Genomic DNA, 14,890 nt, shown 5'->3' with positions numbered 1-14,890 from the left:
TTCTCACATAAGTGCAGACGCTTTGGGGTTTTCCCTAATCCTTCCCGCCAGGGCTTTTTCATGCCCCCCTTCTAGCTCTCCTTAGTCCATTTTTGAGTTCCTTCCTGGCTACCGTATAACTCTCGAGAGCCGTGTCAGATCCTTGCTTCCTCAACCTTACATAAGCTTCCTTCTTCCTCTGGACAAGAAGCTCCACTTCTCTTGTCATCCACGGCTCCGTCACCTTACCATTCCTTCCTCGTCTCAGTGGGACAAAACTATCCAGCACTCGCAGCAAGTGCTCATTAAACATCTCCCACATTACTGTTGTGTATTTCCCCAAGAACAACTGTTCCCACTTTAAGCTTCTCAGCTCCTGTGTAATAGCAGTATAATTTCCCCTCCCCCAATTAAATACCTTCCCATACTGTCTGTTCCTATCCCTCTCCATGACTATGGTAAAGGTCAAGGAATTGTGGTCACTGTCACCGAAATGCTCTCCCACGAGACATCTGACATCTGGCCTGGTGCGTTGCCAAGCACCAAATCCAATACCCCCCCCTTTAGTCGGCCCACCTACATATTGAGTCAGGAATCCTTCCTGTACACACCTGACAAAATCTGCTCCATCCAAACCATTTGCAGTAAGGAGGTTCCAGTCAATATTAGGGAAGTTGAAGTCACCCATGACAACAACTCTGTTACTTCTGCTCCTTTCCAAGATCTGTTCTTCCATCTCTGCTGTTATTGGGGGGTCTATAGAAAACCCCCAATAAAGTGCTGACTCGGTATACAAACACTCCTCGACTACCTCCTTTTCTGCACCTGTGATGCACTCCCTAATTAACAGTCCCGTCTCCCCCCCCCCCCCCCCCCCCTCCTCTTTTACCTCCCTCCCTAATCTTCTTAAAACATCTAAACCCCGGAACATCGAACAACCATTCCTGCCCCTGCGAAATACATGTCTCTGTAATGGCCACAACATTGTAGTTTCAAGCACTGATCCATGCTCTAAGTTCAGCTCCCTTATTCCTGACACTCATTGCATTGAAACAGACACACTTTGACCCATTCCACTGAGTGCAACTTTGCCCTATCAACTGACTGTCCTTCCTCACAGACTCACTGCAAACTATTTCTGCCTGTTCAACAGCTACCCTATCCTCTGATCCATAGCTCTACTTTCCATCCCCCTGCCAAATTAGTTTAAACCCTCCCGAAGAGCTCTAGCAAACCTCCCACCCAGGATATTGGTGCCCCTCCAGTTTAGGTGCAATCCGTCCTTCATGTACAGGTCCCTCCTTCCCCAGAAGGTAACCCAAAGATCCACAGATCTAAAGCATTCCCTCCTGCACCAGCCCTGTAGCCATGTGTTCAGCTACACTCGCTCTCTGTTCCTTTCCTCACTTGCACATGGCACCAGTAGGAACACTGAGATCACTACTCGGCTTGTCCTGCTCTTTAGCTTCCAACCTAACTCCCTAAAATCACTTTTTAGATCCTCATCCCTTTTCTTAGTTATCTCGTTGGTGCCTATGTGCACCACAACTTCTGGTAACTCGTCCTACCCCTTAAGAATCCTGTAGACTCAATCCGAGATATCCCTGACCCTGGCACCCGGGAAGCAACAGACTTCTGGGAGTCTCGTTCGCGACCACAGAATCTCCTATCCATTCCCCTAAACATTGAGTCTCCTATCACTATTGCTTTTCTATTCTCCTCCCTTCCCTTCTGAGCCACAGAGTCAGGCTCAGTGCCAGAGACCTGGACGCTAGGGCCTTCCCCCGGTAGGTCAGCCCCTCCCCCCCCCCCCCCCCCCCCCCCCACCACCAGCATCCAAAACGTTGTACTTGTTTTGAAGGGGAACGACCCCAGGGGCTCCCTGCACTCTGCCTGTTCCTTTTCCTTCCCCTGACTGTAACCCAGCTGCTCTTGTCCAGCACCTTGGGTGTGGCTATCTCCCTGTAACTCCTCGCTGTCACCCCCTCTGCCTCCTGGATGATCCAAAGTTCATCCAGCTCCAGGTCCCTAACGCGGTCTCAGAGTAGCTGGAGTTGGGTGCACTTCCTGCACGTGTAGTCAGAGGGGGCACCAATGGCGTCCCTCGCCACCCATATCGTTCAGGAGGAACCTTAGTTGCCATCCCCTCTGACCTGAATTCCCAAAGAGATTTAAAAGGAAAAAAGAATTAAACACCCGTTAGGCCCTTACAAAATACATATATATGCTGCTGCTACTCTCTCAAGTGAATCCTCTGAAATTGGTGATTCTGCTAAATGATACAAATATAGCTTGCTGTATTTGTTTATAAATGCTTTGAAAATAGAATTATTGTGAATCTATCCCTCACCCATTCTTGCTCTTTATCTTCTAGCAGCATTCTGCACGTCTTTATTTGTAGTGTCTGTAATTTTCATGCCTTTTTAACCTTATTGGTAAGACTCGGTGCAAAAACTAAATCTATTATATTCTGTTGAACAATGATAGTTGTCATACACACTGTTAGAAACTCACCACCTGCACACTATAGATTGTGTTATGATAAACGTGGGGCAGATACTGTGCATATATGTTTCTCCCTTCAAGAAGTTCATTAAGCTAATTTTACAAATATGAGATTTTATCGGTCTGCGAAATATAAATCCATTTGAATAACATACAAGACTAATATATTCTTGCCATTTTGTGGTTGTTAAGGTAAAGTCAGCCAGTTTGAAAGTGTTTTCACGTATCTCAGTGGTGTTGTGACGCTCCCAAACCTTTGACCAGCGTCCCAGAGAGGCAGGTGCAGATGGTTGCAAACACCGGGGACCTAGGGGCTTGGTGTTTTAAATTGAGTTCTCGTCATTCATGCTGGTCAGCCAGAGCTGAGGATCTGACAGATTGGCTTAAAAGAAAGTTTTGATTTTTCTGAAGCCTGTCAGGTCAGTTTCACTGGGTGCAGCATTGCGCCATGGAGGTTGGTGGTGGGATGGGGGAGTACAGAAACAGGACAGTGTATCATGTGAGGAAATAATTTCTGTCTTTTCAATTCTGCTGTCATACTATTTAGCTGCCTCAGTGTCAGGGACCCAGGTATAATTCCAGCCTTGGGTGACTATGTGGAGTTTACAGGTTCTCCCTGTGTCTGTATGGATTTCCTCCGGGTGCTCCCGTTTCCTCTTCAGTCCAAAGATGTGCAGGTTGGGTGGAGTTATGCGGAGAGGGTGGGGAGTGAACAGAGGAAGGCTCCTCTTTCAGTTGATCATTGCAGACTTGATCGGCAAATTGTGGCCCCCCCTGCACAGTACTTCTCTGATTCTATTTCATATCGCATATTTAGAAAATAATGGAGTGGCACGGTGGAGCAATGGTTAGCACTGATGCTTCAGGGCGTCAAGAACCGGGTTCGATCCCGGGTCACTGTCCATGTGGAGTTTGTCCATGTGGAGTTTGCACATTCTCCCCGTGCCTTGTGGGTCACATCCCCGCAACCCAAAGATGTGATTGGCCATACTAAGTTACCCCTTAATTGGAAAAATTAAAAGAAAATATTTAGGAAATAAAACACAATCGAGCCATGTTAAAAGCTTCTCTTTCGACAGTTGTAAAGTTTTTTTAAAAAAAATTACTTTTTCTGAGTTACAAAGCCAGGGCTCCAAGAATGTGGACAGGGGCGAACCCCTAATCCAGCTCCTTGCCTGCTCCAAAAACCAATTCAAATTGAATCCAATTCATGGTCCCCACAAGAGAGACATATCAAATCTGAGCCAAAAGGCAGAGCAGATACTACATTTGGCCTTAGCCAAAAGGCTGAGAAGCGACGACAGTTGTAAAGTTGTTCAGTTATCTGTTCTGAGAGATTAAACTGCATTTATGTCTGATTTCTTTGGACACTACTTACAAAGCTTGAAATAAACAAAATACAAATACCAAGAAAACTTGAGCACAGTGCTGAATGAACATGTTATGTAAAGAAACAGAGGGAAAACAAATAAATAGAGAAAAATAATATTAAAAACAGAAAATGCTGGTCAGACTGAGCAGATCCCGCAGCATCTGTGGAGAAGGGAAGCTCCAGTTAATGGTTCAGGTTTGGAGGTGATTTAATAGCATTTTCTTCCCTTTAATTATGTGGTTTTCTCATTTGATTTCAGAGTTGCAGATTTTGTATTGAAAGCAGAGTGTGCCCCTCCTTTGATTGGCAGCTCCCTCTCCCATGGGACCCCCTGCAGTATCACTCTCTGCGCTGACGTCCTGCTGCCGCTGGAGAGACTGCACGCCTTCGCAGCTGCACTCCCTTCGCAGCAGGCCCGGCCCAGGTGATGCTGCTGCCTTGTTTTCGGTTTCAAGGGATCTAGTAGCTCATTACTGAGAGCATCTGCTTTCGGGGGCGGGAAATCGGCAGCTGATGAAGTGAACTCATCAATATTTGTGAGCCCGCATTGCAGTCCAGGACTGAGTCTCTGTGAATTTGGACATTGTTAGTGACCCTAAAATTAAAATAACAGACATAAAGGTAACCAATAACAGATGAACAATACAGTTCCTGAGAAGCATATCAAACCGGCCAAATGGCCTCTCCCAGCTTCAGGACCAGCAATGTAATCCCCAGCAAGGAGGCAAAACAAGCGCTGAGCTTTGTAGTAGAAAGAGGAGGAGTCATTCAATCTCACCAAACTGACCCATTCTTTCAATCAGACCATGACTGGGTGTCGTACTCCATCCACCTGCCTTGGCACCAAAATCACATCGTTGGGCTGAAATAATATCCCCATTTCCGATTGGAAATTATTCACTGATGTAGTATCTGCTGTTTTACATGGATTTCCCAGTTTCAGCACCCTTTGTATGACTAGACTATGGAGCCAAGTATAAAACAATTTCCATGTGTACTGAAGGTCAGATGGCAGGAGGAAGATGCAGCTATCTAACCCAATGTTTGAACCAGCGCCCTACTATCCCCCCCCCCCCCCCCGGGTGCAGGGCAAAGGGAATGAACCTCCCTACTTTTCAGTGTTTCAAATTTTGTTGAATGACTGAAAAAGAAATAACAGTTCACTGGAGCTGTTCACTTCCTGTCCAAAAACCACCATCAAAGCAATAAGTTCATAAGATATAGGAGCAGAATTAGGCCATTCGGCCCGTCGAGTCTGCTCCGCCATTCTGTCATGGCTGATATGGTCCTCATCTACAATGTTACAGTAAGAAGTCTTACAACACCAGGTTAAAGTCCAACAAGTTTATTTTGAATCATTAACTTTTGGAGCACAGGTCCTTCATCAGGTGAGTGAAGAGGTGGGTTCTACAAACACACATATAGACAAAGTCAGTGATGCAAGATGATACTTTGAATGTGAGTCTTTGCACGTAATTAAGTCTTTACAGGTCCAGACGGTGTGAGGGGTCTAGATTTTAAATATAAATCCATAAAACAGTGTCTCCTCTATATACCACCCTCCCCAAACTCAGAACTAAGTGAAGTTTTCTGTAATTCATGTTTCTAATGGATTTGAATTAAATAATTAAACTGTTGCACAATGAAATTCTAGCTGAAGACTAAATGTTTCAAAATACCACAGGGATCGAAATAAAATGCCGACCGGGACTAATATTTTTCTTTTAAAACTCAGTTTTGATGGCATTGCAGAATTCGATTGATTAATATGAAGAAAAACTAAGTCATAGTAGATGCAGAACTAATATTGGCAAAGCATTTTTTTAGAGCTGCTGCGCCTCAAATTTTGCCATGACAACTGCTGATTTACATATTGCCGTAAGTGCTCCACTATCCAGCTGTACTATTAAATAGTTGCAGCGTGAAGGCCCTTCCTTGCTTTGTTTAAACTTGTAAGGAAGGAACCTTTGTGAAACATGCATTTTGTGAATTGACATTCTTGTTGCTTCTTCTGTGAATGAGCTGGTTGGATTACATTGAATTGCAGGCTTACATAGAACAGTACAGCACAGAACAGGCCCTTCGGCCCTCGATGTTGTGCCGAGCAATGATCACCCTACTCAAACCCACGTATCCACCCTATACCCGTAACCCAACAACCCCCCCTTAACCTTACTTTTTTAGGACACTACGGACAATTTAGCATGGCCAATCCACCTAACCCGCACATCTTTGGACTGTGGGAGGAAACCGGAGCACCCGGAGGAAACCCACGCACACACGGGAAGGACGTGCAGACTCCGCACAGACAGTGACCCAGCCGGGAATCGAACCTGGGACCCTGGAGCTGTGAAGCATTTATGCTAACCACCATGCTACCGTGCTGCTTATTTGTGAATGTCCATTCTGAATGAAGTGGGATGAGTTGCCACACCAATTTCATATCACACTTTTTGAGCTGGCCGAAAGAGAAGCTTTCATATAATTATTCGAGGCTGGCATGCAACCCAAGCCCGGATAGGTCAAAACCTAACCCACTGTGGCATCCAGTTATCCAGTAATTTATTTTCATAATTCTGTGCTCACTTTGGCAAATATTTGAAAACTCTCTGAACGGTTTTGACAAGCACACCAAACAGGCATGTTTATATGAAAATCAAGAATTGAGATACAATAAGTCATAACATTCCATGATTATGTAATAAAATTGTGGTTAGTTTGACTTGCAACCTAAATTGCAAATTATGTAAGAATGTAATTCTACAGAATATACAAATGTAGATGGAACACTGATTTTTTTTTTTTTGCGTTTATCCACAGATGGAATTCCTCAGGTTTACTACTTTGGTCCATGTGGAAAATACAATGCTATGGTGCTTGAATTACTGGGACCTAGCTTGGAAGATTTATTTGACCTTTGTGACAGAACCTTTACCCTTAAGACGGTGCTTATGATCGCTATACAGCTAGTAAGTATTCCAATTCTCAACGTTCACTGAAAAAAGCGATTTTAATCTGTTATCAGTAGACTTACAAATCTGATTTATATTTCCTGTTTTATGTTTGGTTAAAGTACAAACGCACTCACTAGTATTGCTTCTGGTGACTTTCTATGACGTTGTGGCCCTATGTTCCATTCTTGCATTAGCAATACTTACCAGTCATGTTCCAGAGTGTGTCTTCACATCCCCACTAAACCTGCTGCACCTTACTGTAAATCCATGCCCCTTGGTCATTGATCCCTCCGCCAAGGGGAAAGGTTTCTTCCAGTCTACTCTAACTATGCCCCTCATAATTTTATACAACTCAATTATGTCCCCCCTCAGTCTCCTCTGCTCCAAGGAAAACAATCCAAGTCTATCCAATGTCTCTCAAGGGCAGCACGGTAGCACAGTGGTTAGCACAGTTGCTTCAGAGTCCCAGGTTCGATTCCCGGCTTGGGTCACTGTGCGGAGCCTGCACGTTCGGTCAGCAAGGTAGCACAAGTGGATAGCACTGTGGCTTCACAGAGTCAGGTTTGATTCCCCGCTGGGTCACTGTCTGTGTTCTCCCCGTGTCTACATGGGTTTCCTCCGGGTGCTCCGGTTTCCTCCCACAGTCCAAAGACGTGGCCATGATAAATTGCCCTTGGTGACCAAAAAGGTTAGGAGGGGTTATTGGGTTATGGGGATAGGGTGGATGTGAGGGCTTAAGTGGGTTGGTGCAGGCTCGATGGGCCGAAGGCCTCCTTCTGCACTGTATGTTCTATGTTCTCTCCATGTCTGCGTGGGTTTCCTCCGGGTGCTCCGGTATCCTCCCACAGTCAAAAGATGTGCAGGTTAGGTGGATTGGCCATGATAAATTGCCCCTATTTTCCAAAAAGGTTGGTTGGGGTTACTGGGTACGGGGATACAATGGAAGCATGGGCTTAAGTGGGGGTGATCTTGCCAAGGGCTGGTGCAGACTCGATGGGCCAAATGACCTCCTTCTGCACTGTAAATTCTATGATCTATGAACTGAAATTCTCCAGCCCAGGCAACATCCTGGTAGATCTCCTCTGCATTCTTTCCAGTGCTATCACATCCTGCCCAGAATGTGGATTCCAGAACTGCACACAATACTCTTAGCTGGGATAGTGGAGTGTAAAGGGCAAGGAGGGAGCAAGAATACCTAGAGTGTGATAGAGTGTGTTCAGGAGAATTTTCTACAGCTGTATGCGTCCAGTCCAACAAGAAAGGAAGCACTAAAAGAGCTGGATCTTGGGAATAAGCTGGACCAAGTGGATTAAGTGTCACTAGGAGAAGGGGTACAGTGATCATTGTATCATAGGTTGCATAGATGGAAAAAGATAATGAACAGTAAGAATAATTGACTGGGGGAAAGCCCACTTCAGTGGGCGAAGAATGAATCTGGGCTGAATAAATTGGAGCCAAAAGTTGTCAGGAAAAATGGTTGCTGAACAATGGGCTACCTTGAAAGAAGAGATGGCTTGGCCAAACTCTAGTATATTCTACCGAAAGAAAAGTCAGGCAAACAAACCCAGAGCTTCTTGGATAACAAAAGAAGGTAAAGTAAGATAAGCATTCTTATGACAGGTGTCAAGTAGAAAATACAACCGAGAACCAGGCTAAACACAAGGTTCAGAGCAGAGGTGGAGAGATAAGTAAGAGAAGCTAAGAAGGAGTATGAAAAGAGACTGGCAGCTAACCTAAAAGGGAATTGCAAAGTCTTCTATTGGCTTACAAATAGTAAAAGGGTGGTAAAATGAGGAGTAGGGCCGATTAAGGACCAAAAAGGGGATTTCCACATTGAGCCATGTGTCATGGCATTCAGTGAATACTTTGCATCTGACTTAACAAAGGAAGAAGATGCAACACGGGTCATGGTGAAAGGGGAGGAAATTCAGTCATTAGTAGGCTTAAAAACTGATGACGAAATATTGGATAGGCTGTCTGTCCTTAAAGTTGACAAGGTAGCAGGACTGGATGAGACACATCCAAGGATACTGAGGGAAGCGAGAATGAAAATTGTGGAGGCACTGGGTATAATTTTCCAATCTTCCATAGACTCGGAGGTGATGCCAGAGGACTGGAGAATTACAAATGTTACACTCTTGTTCAAAAGTGTGAAGATAAGTTCAGCAACTGCAAACCAGTTAGTTTAATTTGTATTGGGGAAACTTCTAGAAACTATAATTTGGGATACAATTGATGGTCACATGGATGAATGCAGGTTAATTAAGGAAAATCAGCAAGGACAAGTTTTGCCAACTTGCTGGAGTCTTATGAAGAGGTAATAGAGGACTGATGAAAGCAATGCTCCTGATGTGATGTTCATGGACTTCCAAAAGACATTTGACACAGTGCTGCACAACAGACCTGTGGGAAATGTTGTAGCTCATGGAACAAAAAGGACAGTTGCAACATGGATACAACATGATGGATGTTTCTTGAATGAACATCCTCGCAGAGAGATTTGCTAGTGCTGTTGGGGAGAGTTTAAACTAGATTGGCAGGGGGATGGGAACCTGAGAGGGACCCCGGGGGCATGATCTAATGACCTTGTCGTGCCGGACTCGAGGCCACAACAAGGCCGTAACGTCTCCGAGAGGCCTCTCGCAATATTTGTGACGCTCAGAACACATCAAGATCTAATGAAATCTCGCGAGACGTTGCGATCTGGATCTCTCCCTCGCTGGGTGTGATCAAGGTTAACATGGTGAGCTATTAGGCTCATTTAAATATGTCTGCGCCAGATTCTCCCGGCACCCTGGAACTAGCAGCCTCACCTGGGCTACCTCGCTATGATGCCATTGAGCACTGGTCCACACAAAGGTGGACCATATATAATGGTCTACTTTATCATCAGTACAATGATGGAAGGGGTCATCAACAATGCTATCAAGTAGGGCGGAATGATGGCAGGGTGGTTAACACTACTGCCACACGGTGCTGAGGGCACAGGTTTGATCTCGGACCTGGGTCACTGTCCGTATGGAGTTTGCAACTTCACCCCATGCCTGTGTGGGTCCCGCCCCCACAAAGATATGCAGAATAGGTGGATTGGCCACTAAATTGCCCCATAAGAGGAAAAAAACATAATTGGGATGCTTCGGTTTCCTCTCACTGTCCAAAGATGCGCAAGTTAGGTGGATTGGCCAAGCTGAATTGTCCCTTTTTGTCCAAAAGAACAAGTTTTTGGCTGGAGTTACAGGGGTAGGGTGGGGCATGGGCCTGAGTGGGGTGTTCCTTCGGTGGGTTGGTGTAGACGAGATGGGCCGAATGCCCTCCTGCGCTGTAGGGATTTTGTAATTCCCATTTAAACATGGACAATAGAACATACAGTGCGGAAGTAGGCCTTTCGGCCCATCGAGTCTGCACCGACCCACTTAAGCCCTCACTTCCACCCTATCCCCACAACCGAATAACCCCTCCTAAACTTTTTGGTCACTAAGGGCAATTTATCGTGACCAATCCACCTAACCTGCATGTCTTTGGACTGTGGAAGGAAACCGGTGCACCCGGAGGAAACCCATGCAGACATGGGGAGAACGTGCAGACTCTGCACAGACAGTGGCCCAAGCAGGGAATGGAACCTGGGACCCTGGCGCTGTGAAGCCACAGTGCTATCCACTTGTGTTACCGTGCTGCCCGAGCTGAATGCCAGAGGTGAGAGTGACTACCCTTGGCATCGAGGCAGCATTTGACCGAGTATAGCATCAAGGAGCCTGAGCAAAACTGGAGTCAATGGGAAAGGGGGGAGAAATCTCAGTGGTTGGGGTCACATCTGGCACAAATATGGAATATGGTTATGGTGGATGGAGGTCAATCATCTCAACTCCAGGACATCGTTGCAGTAGTGTCCCAGGCCCAACCATCTTCAGCTGCTTCATTAATAATCTCCCTTCGATCATAAGGGGGATTTTCGCCAATGACTGCATTATGTTCAGCACTATTTGCAACTCATCAGATACTGAAGCAATCCATGACCAAATGCAGCAAGACCTGGACAACATCCAGGCTTGGGCTGACAAGTGGCAAGTAACATTTGTCCCACACACGTGGCAATGACCATCTCCAAAAGAGGATCTAACCATTGCCCCATGACATTCAATGGCAAAGTGTGGCGCACAGTGCTTAGCACTGCTGCCTCAGTGTCAGGGACGCGGGTTCAATTCCGACCTTGAATGACTTTGAGTGGAGTTTGCACTTATTCCCCGTGTCTGTGTGGGTTCCCTCTGGGTGCTCCGGTTTCCTCCCACAGGATGTGCAGGTCAGGTGGATTGGCCATGCTAAATTGCCCTGTGTGTCCAAAGATGTGCAGCCTAGATGATGTTATGGGCAGAGAGCAGAGGCGAGTGGGCATAGGTAGGGTGCTCTTTCAGAGGGTTGATGCAGACTTGATGGGCCGAATGACCTTCTGTTCTTTAGGGATTCTATGATTACCATCCCTGAACTCCTCACTGTCAACACCCTCGGAATTATCTTTGTCCAGAAAATGAACTGGTGAGATAAATATTGTGTCTCCAAGAGCAAATCAAAGGCTAAGAGTCCTGCAGCGCGTAACTCTCCTCCTGACCGGCCAAAGTCTGTCCACCATCTACAAGATACAAGTCAGGCGTTTAATGGAATACTCTCCACTTGCCTGCATTCGTGCAGCTCCACCAACACTTGAGCAGCTCAACACCATCCAGAACAAAGCAGCCCACCTGATTGCTACCCGATCCACAAACACTCCATCCCTTCACCAGTGGACAGTCGCTGCCGTGTGTATCATCTACAACAGTGCTTCTCAAAGTGTGGTACGCGTACCGGCACCGGTACGCGAGCCATCGTCTGCCGGTACTTGGAGTGTTTCCAGAAAAGAAAGAGACAGTAATCCTGGATTGGCTTGTTTCACTCACCGGTCCCTGGCACATTGAAAAAAAAAACTGCCGGTCCGCCACATCAGATAGTTTGAGATGCACTGATCTACAAGATGCACAGCAGGAATTCACCAAGAGCAGCAGACACATGGGAATACCGCCACCTGGTGGTTCCCCTCCAAGTCACTCACCATCCTGACTTGGAAATATATCGCCGTTCCTTCAATGACCCTGGGTCAAAATCTTGGAATTCACTCCCTAGCAGCACTGTGGATGTACCTATACCTTGGAAAGCAGTGGTTCAAGAAGGCAGCTAACCACCACCTTCTCAAGGGCAATTAGGGATGAGCAATAAATATTGGCCTAGCCAATGACACCCACTTCCTGTAAAAATTAGTTTAAAAATAAATACTGCAGTTGTATAGAAGACCTGACCTGGAGTATTGTAAAATATGATCTCCTTGTCTGAGTTGGGATAAACTTGTCATGGAGGGAGTGCAACGGATGTGCTCCCTAGAGTTTTAAGGAATGAGGGGTGACCTCATTGAAACTTACAATATGACAGGTTGGATGTAGATGGGATGTTTCTTCTGGTGATGACTCTAAGAGCTGGGGACATAATCACAAAATAAGAGGTAGGCCATTTAAGACTACGATTAGGAGGTATATCTCTGAGGGTGGTGAATCTTTGGAATTCTCTACCCAGAGGGCTGTGGAAGCTCAATCATTGAGTATGTTCAAAACAGAAATCGCTAGATTTCTGGATACTAATATTCCATAGAATCCCTGTAGTGCAGAAGGAGGCCATTCGGCCCATCGGGCCTTCATCCACCCTCCGAAAGAGCATTGTATCTAGGCCCAGTTCCCTGCCCTATCCCCGTAACCTCGCACATTGATCATGGCCAATCCACCTAACCTGTACGTTTTTGGACTGAGAGGAAACCGGAGCACCTGGAAGAAACCCACACAGACAATGGGAGAAACTGCGAACTCCACGCTGACAGTCACCTCGGGCTGGAATCGAACCTGGGTCCCTGGCGCTCTGTTGAGACTCTTGCTTTTCCTGATCTAGCTTAATGACCCAGACCTTGGTGTACAGGGAACAAACTCAAAATTTGCAGGCGATATAAAATGTGGAAGCATTGTAAAGGATGAGGAGGTTGACGGTGTAGAACTTCAGAAGGGCATAGACAAGTTTGTGGAAAAAACAGGTGATAGAGTTCAATGTGGAGAAATGTGAGGTGATATATTTTAAGCGAAAGAGCATTGAGCGACAATATAAAATAAAGGCTCTTGCTATCGAGGGGAGAGTTGGGGTGCAGAGGGACCTCTGTGTCGTTGTGCCTAAAGTGTCAGGACAGGTTGAGCGAGCAGTTAATAAAGCATACATGGGCAGCACGGTGGCCTAGTGGTTAGCACAACCGCCTCACGGCACTGAGGTCCCAGGTTCGCTCCCGGCTCTGGGTCACTGTCCGTGTGGAGTTTGCACATTCTCCCCGTGTCTGCGTGGGCTTCGCCCCCACAACCCAAAAATGTGCAGAGTAGGTGGATTGGCCACGCTAAATTGCCCCTTAATTGGAAAAAATAATTGTGTACTCTAAATTTATTTAAAAATAAATAAAATAAAGCATACATTATTCCAGGCTTCATGAAGAGGGGCATAGTATACAAGAGCAAAGTTATGTTAAAGTTGTGTAAGTCACTAGTTAGACCTCAGCTGGAGTACTGTGTACACCACATTTTTGGAAAGGTTTGAAGTCATTGGAGAGTGCAGAAGAAGTTTACGAGAATGGTTCCAGAGATGATAAACTTTAGTTTTGAAGATAGATTGTGGAAGTTGGTGCTTTTTCCCTTGGAGAAAAGAAGATGGAGAGGAGATTTATTAATTGTTCAAAATCGCGAGGGACCTAGACAGCATAGGCCGATAGAATCGGGAACAAGAGGTGGCAGATTTAATATAATTGGCAAAAGATACAAAAGCAGTATGAGAAAATACTGTTTTGCAGCAAGTGCATAGGATCTGGAATACACTACCTCGATGTTTGGTGCAGGCAGGTTGAATTGAGGCATTCAGGAGGGAATTGGATAATTGTTTCTTTTCAAATATTCTGCATGGTTATTGGAAGAAGGGAAGAAAATGGCACTACCGGGCAGCACGATGGCGCAGTGGGTTAGCACTGCAGCCTCGCGGCGTCGAGGTCCCAGGTTCGATCCCGGCTCTGGGTCACTGTCCGTGTGGAGTTTGCACATTCTTCCCATGTTTGCGTGGGTTTCGCCCCCACAACCCAAAAATGTGCAAACTAGGTGGATTGCCGTGCTAAATTGTCCCTTAATTGGGAAAAATGAATTGCGTACTCAATATATATAATATATATATTAAAAAAAAGAAAATGACACGAGGTGAAATGCTCAGTCGGAGAGTCAGTGCTCCGACAACGTGCCGACTGACTGCTTTGTAGCAGTTCTATGAACTTTTTGTTGTTGTAAGAGTGCAAATGAGGTCTGAGAATGTCTTCGGTTTGCATGTTTGAAAGTGAAGCTAAATCATTTAAAGCATGGGACCTTCATGGGACCAGGGGCTGGTTTAGCTCACAAGGCTAAATCGCTGGCTTTTAAAGTAGACCAAGCAGGCCAGCAGCACGGTTCGATTCCCGTACCAGCCTCCCCGGACAGGCGCCGGAATGTGGCGACTAGGGGCTTTTCACAGTAACTTCATTGAAGCCTACTCGTGACAATAAGCGATTTTCATTTTAAAAATTGGGAAGCCATGTTCTAAGAGTGAATATTGGGTTCATAGATTATAGGATCACTGCAGTGCAGAAGGAGGCCATTCAGCCCATCGAGACTGCACCGACTCGCTAACAGAGCACTCCACCCGAGCTCACTTCCCCACCCTACCTCAATAGCCCCTTAACCTAACCTGCACATCCCTGGACACAAGGGGCAATTTAGCATGGCCAATCCACCTAACCTGCACATTTTTTGGTCTGTGGGAGGAAATCTGAGCACCTGGAGGAAACCTACATAGGCACGGGGCGAAAGTGCAAACTCCACACAGATCATCACCTGAGATGGGAATAGAACCTGGGCCCCTGGTGCTGTGGTGCTAACCACTGTGCCACCTTGCTGCCTGTGATTGAAAAAAATGATAAAGGAAGCTAGATTAATTGGCAATTGGTGATTACATGACA

At 46.0% G+C, this 14,890-nt stretch overlaps 1 protein-coding gene across 12 annotated transcripts in view; it reads left to right on the top strand.

Annotated features, from left to right (window-relative positions):
• The window catches only part of LOC119970415 (casein kinase I), a 332,753-nt gene that overhangs the window by 221,407 nt on the left and 96,456 nt on the right, over positions 1–14,890 (top strand). For all 12 annotated transcript variants that reach the window (XM_038804994.1, XM_038805003.1, XM_038804997.1 and 9 more), the window contains one exon: positions 6,677–6,825. In XM_038804994.1, coding sequence (XP_038660922.1) covers positions 6,677–6,825 — 149 coding nt within the window. The remainder of the gene's footprint in view (positions 1–6,676; positions 6,826–14,890) is intronic.

Source organism: Scyliorhinus canicula, chromosome 8 (assembly GCF_902713615.1).
Source record: "Scyliorhinus canicula chromosome 8, sScyCan1.1, whole genome shotgun sequence".
NCBI classification, from domain to species: domain Eukaryota; kingdom Metazoa; phylum Chordata; class Chondrichthyes; order Carcharhiniformes; family Scyliorhinidae; genus Scyliorhinus; species Scyliorhinus canicula.
Note: the sequence above shows the minus strand (reverse complement) of the source record. Positions and strands in the feature narration are given on the sequence as shown.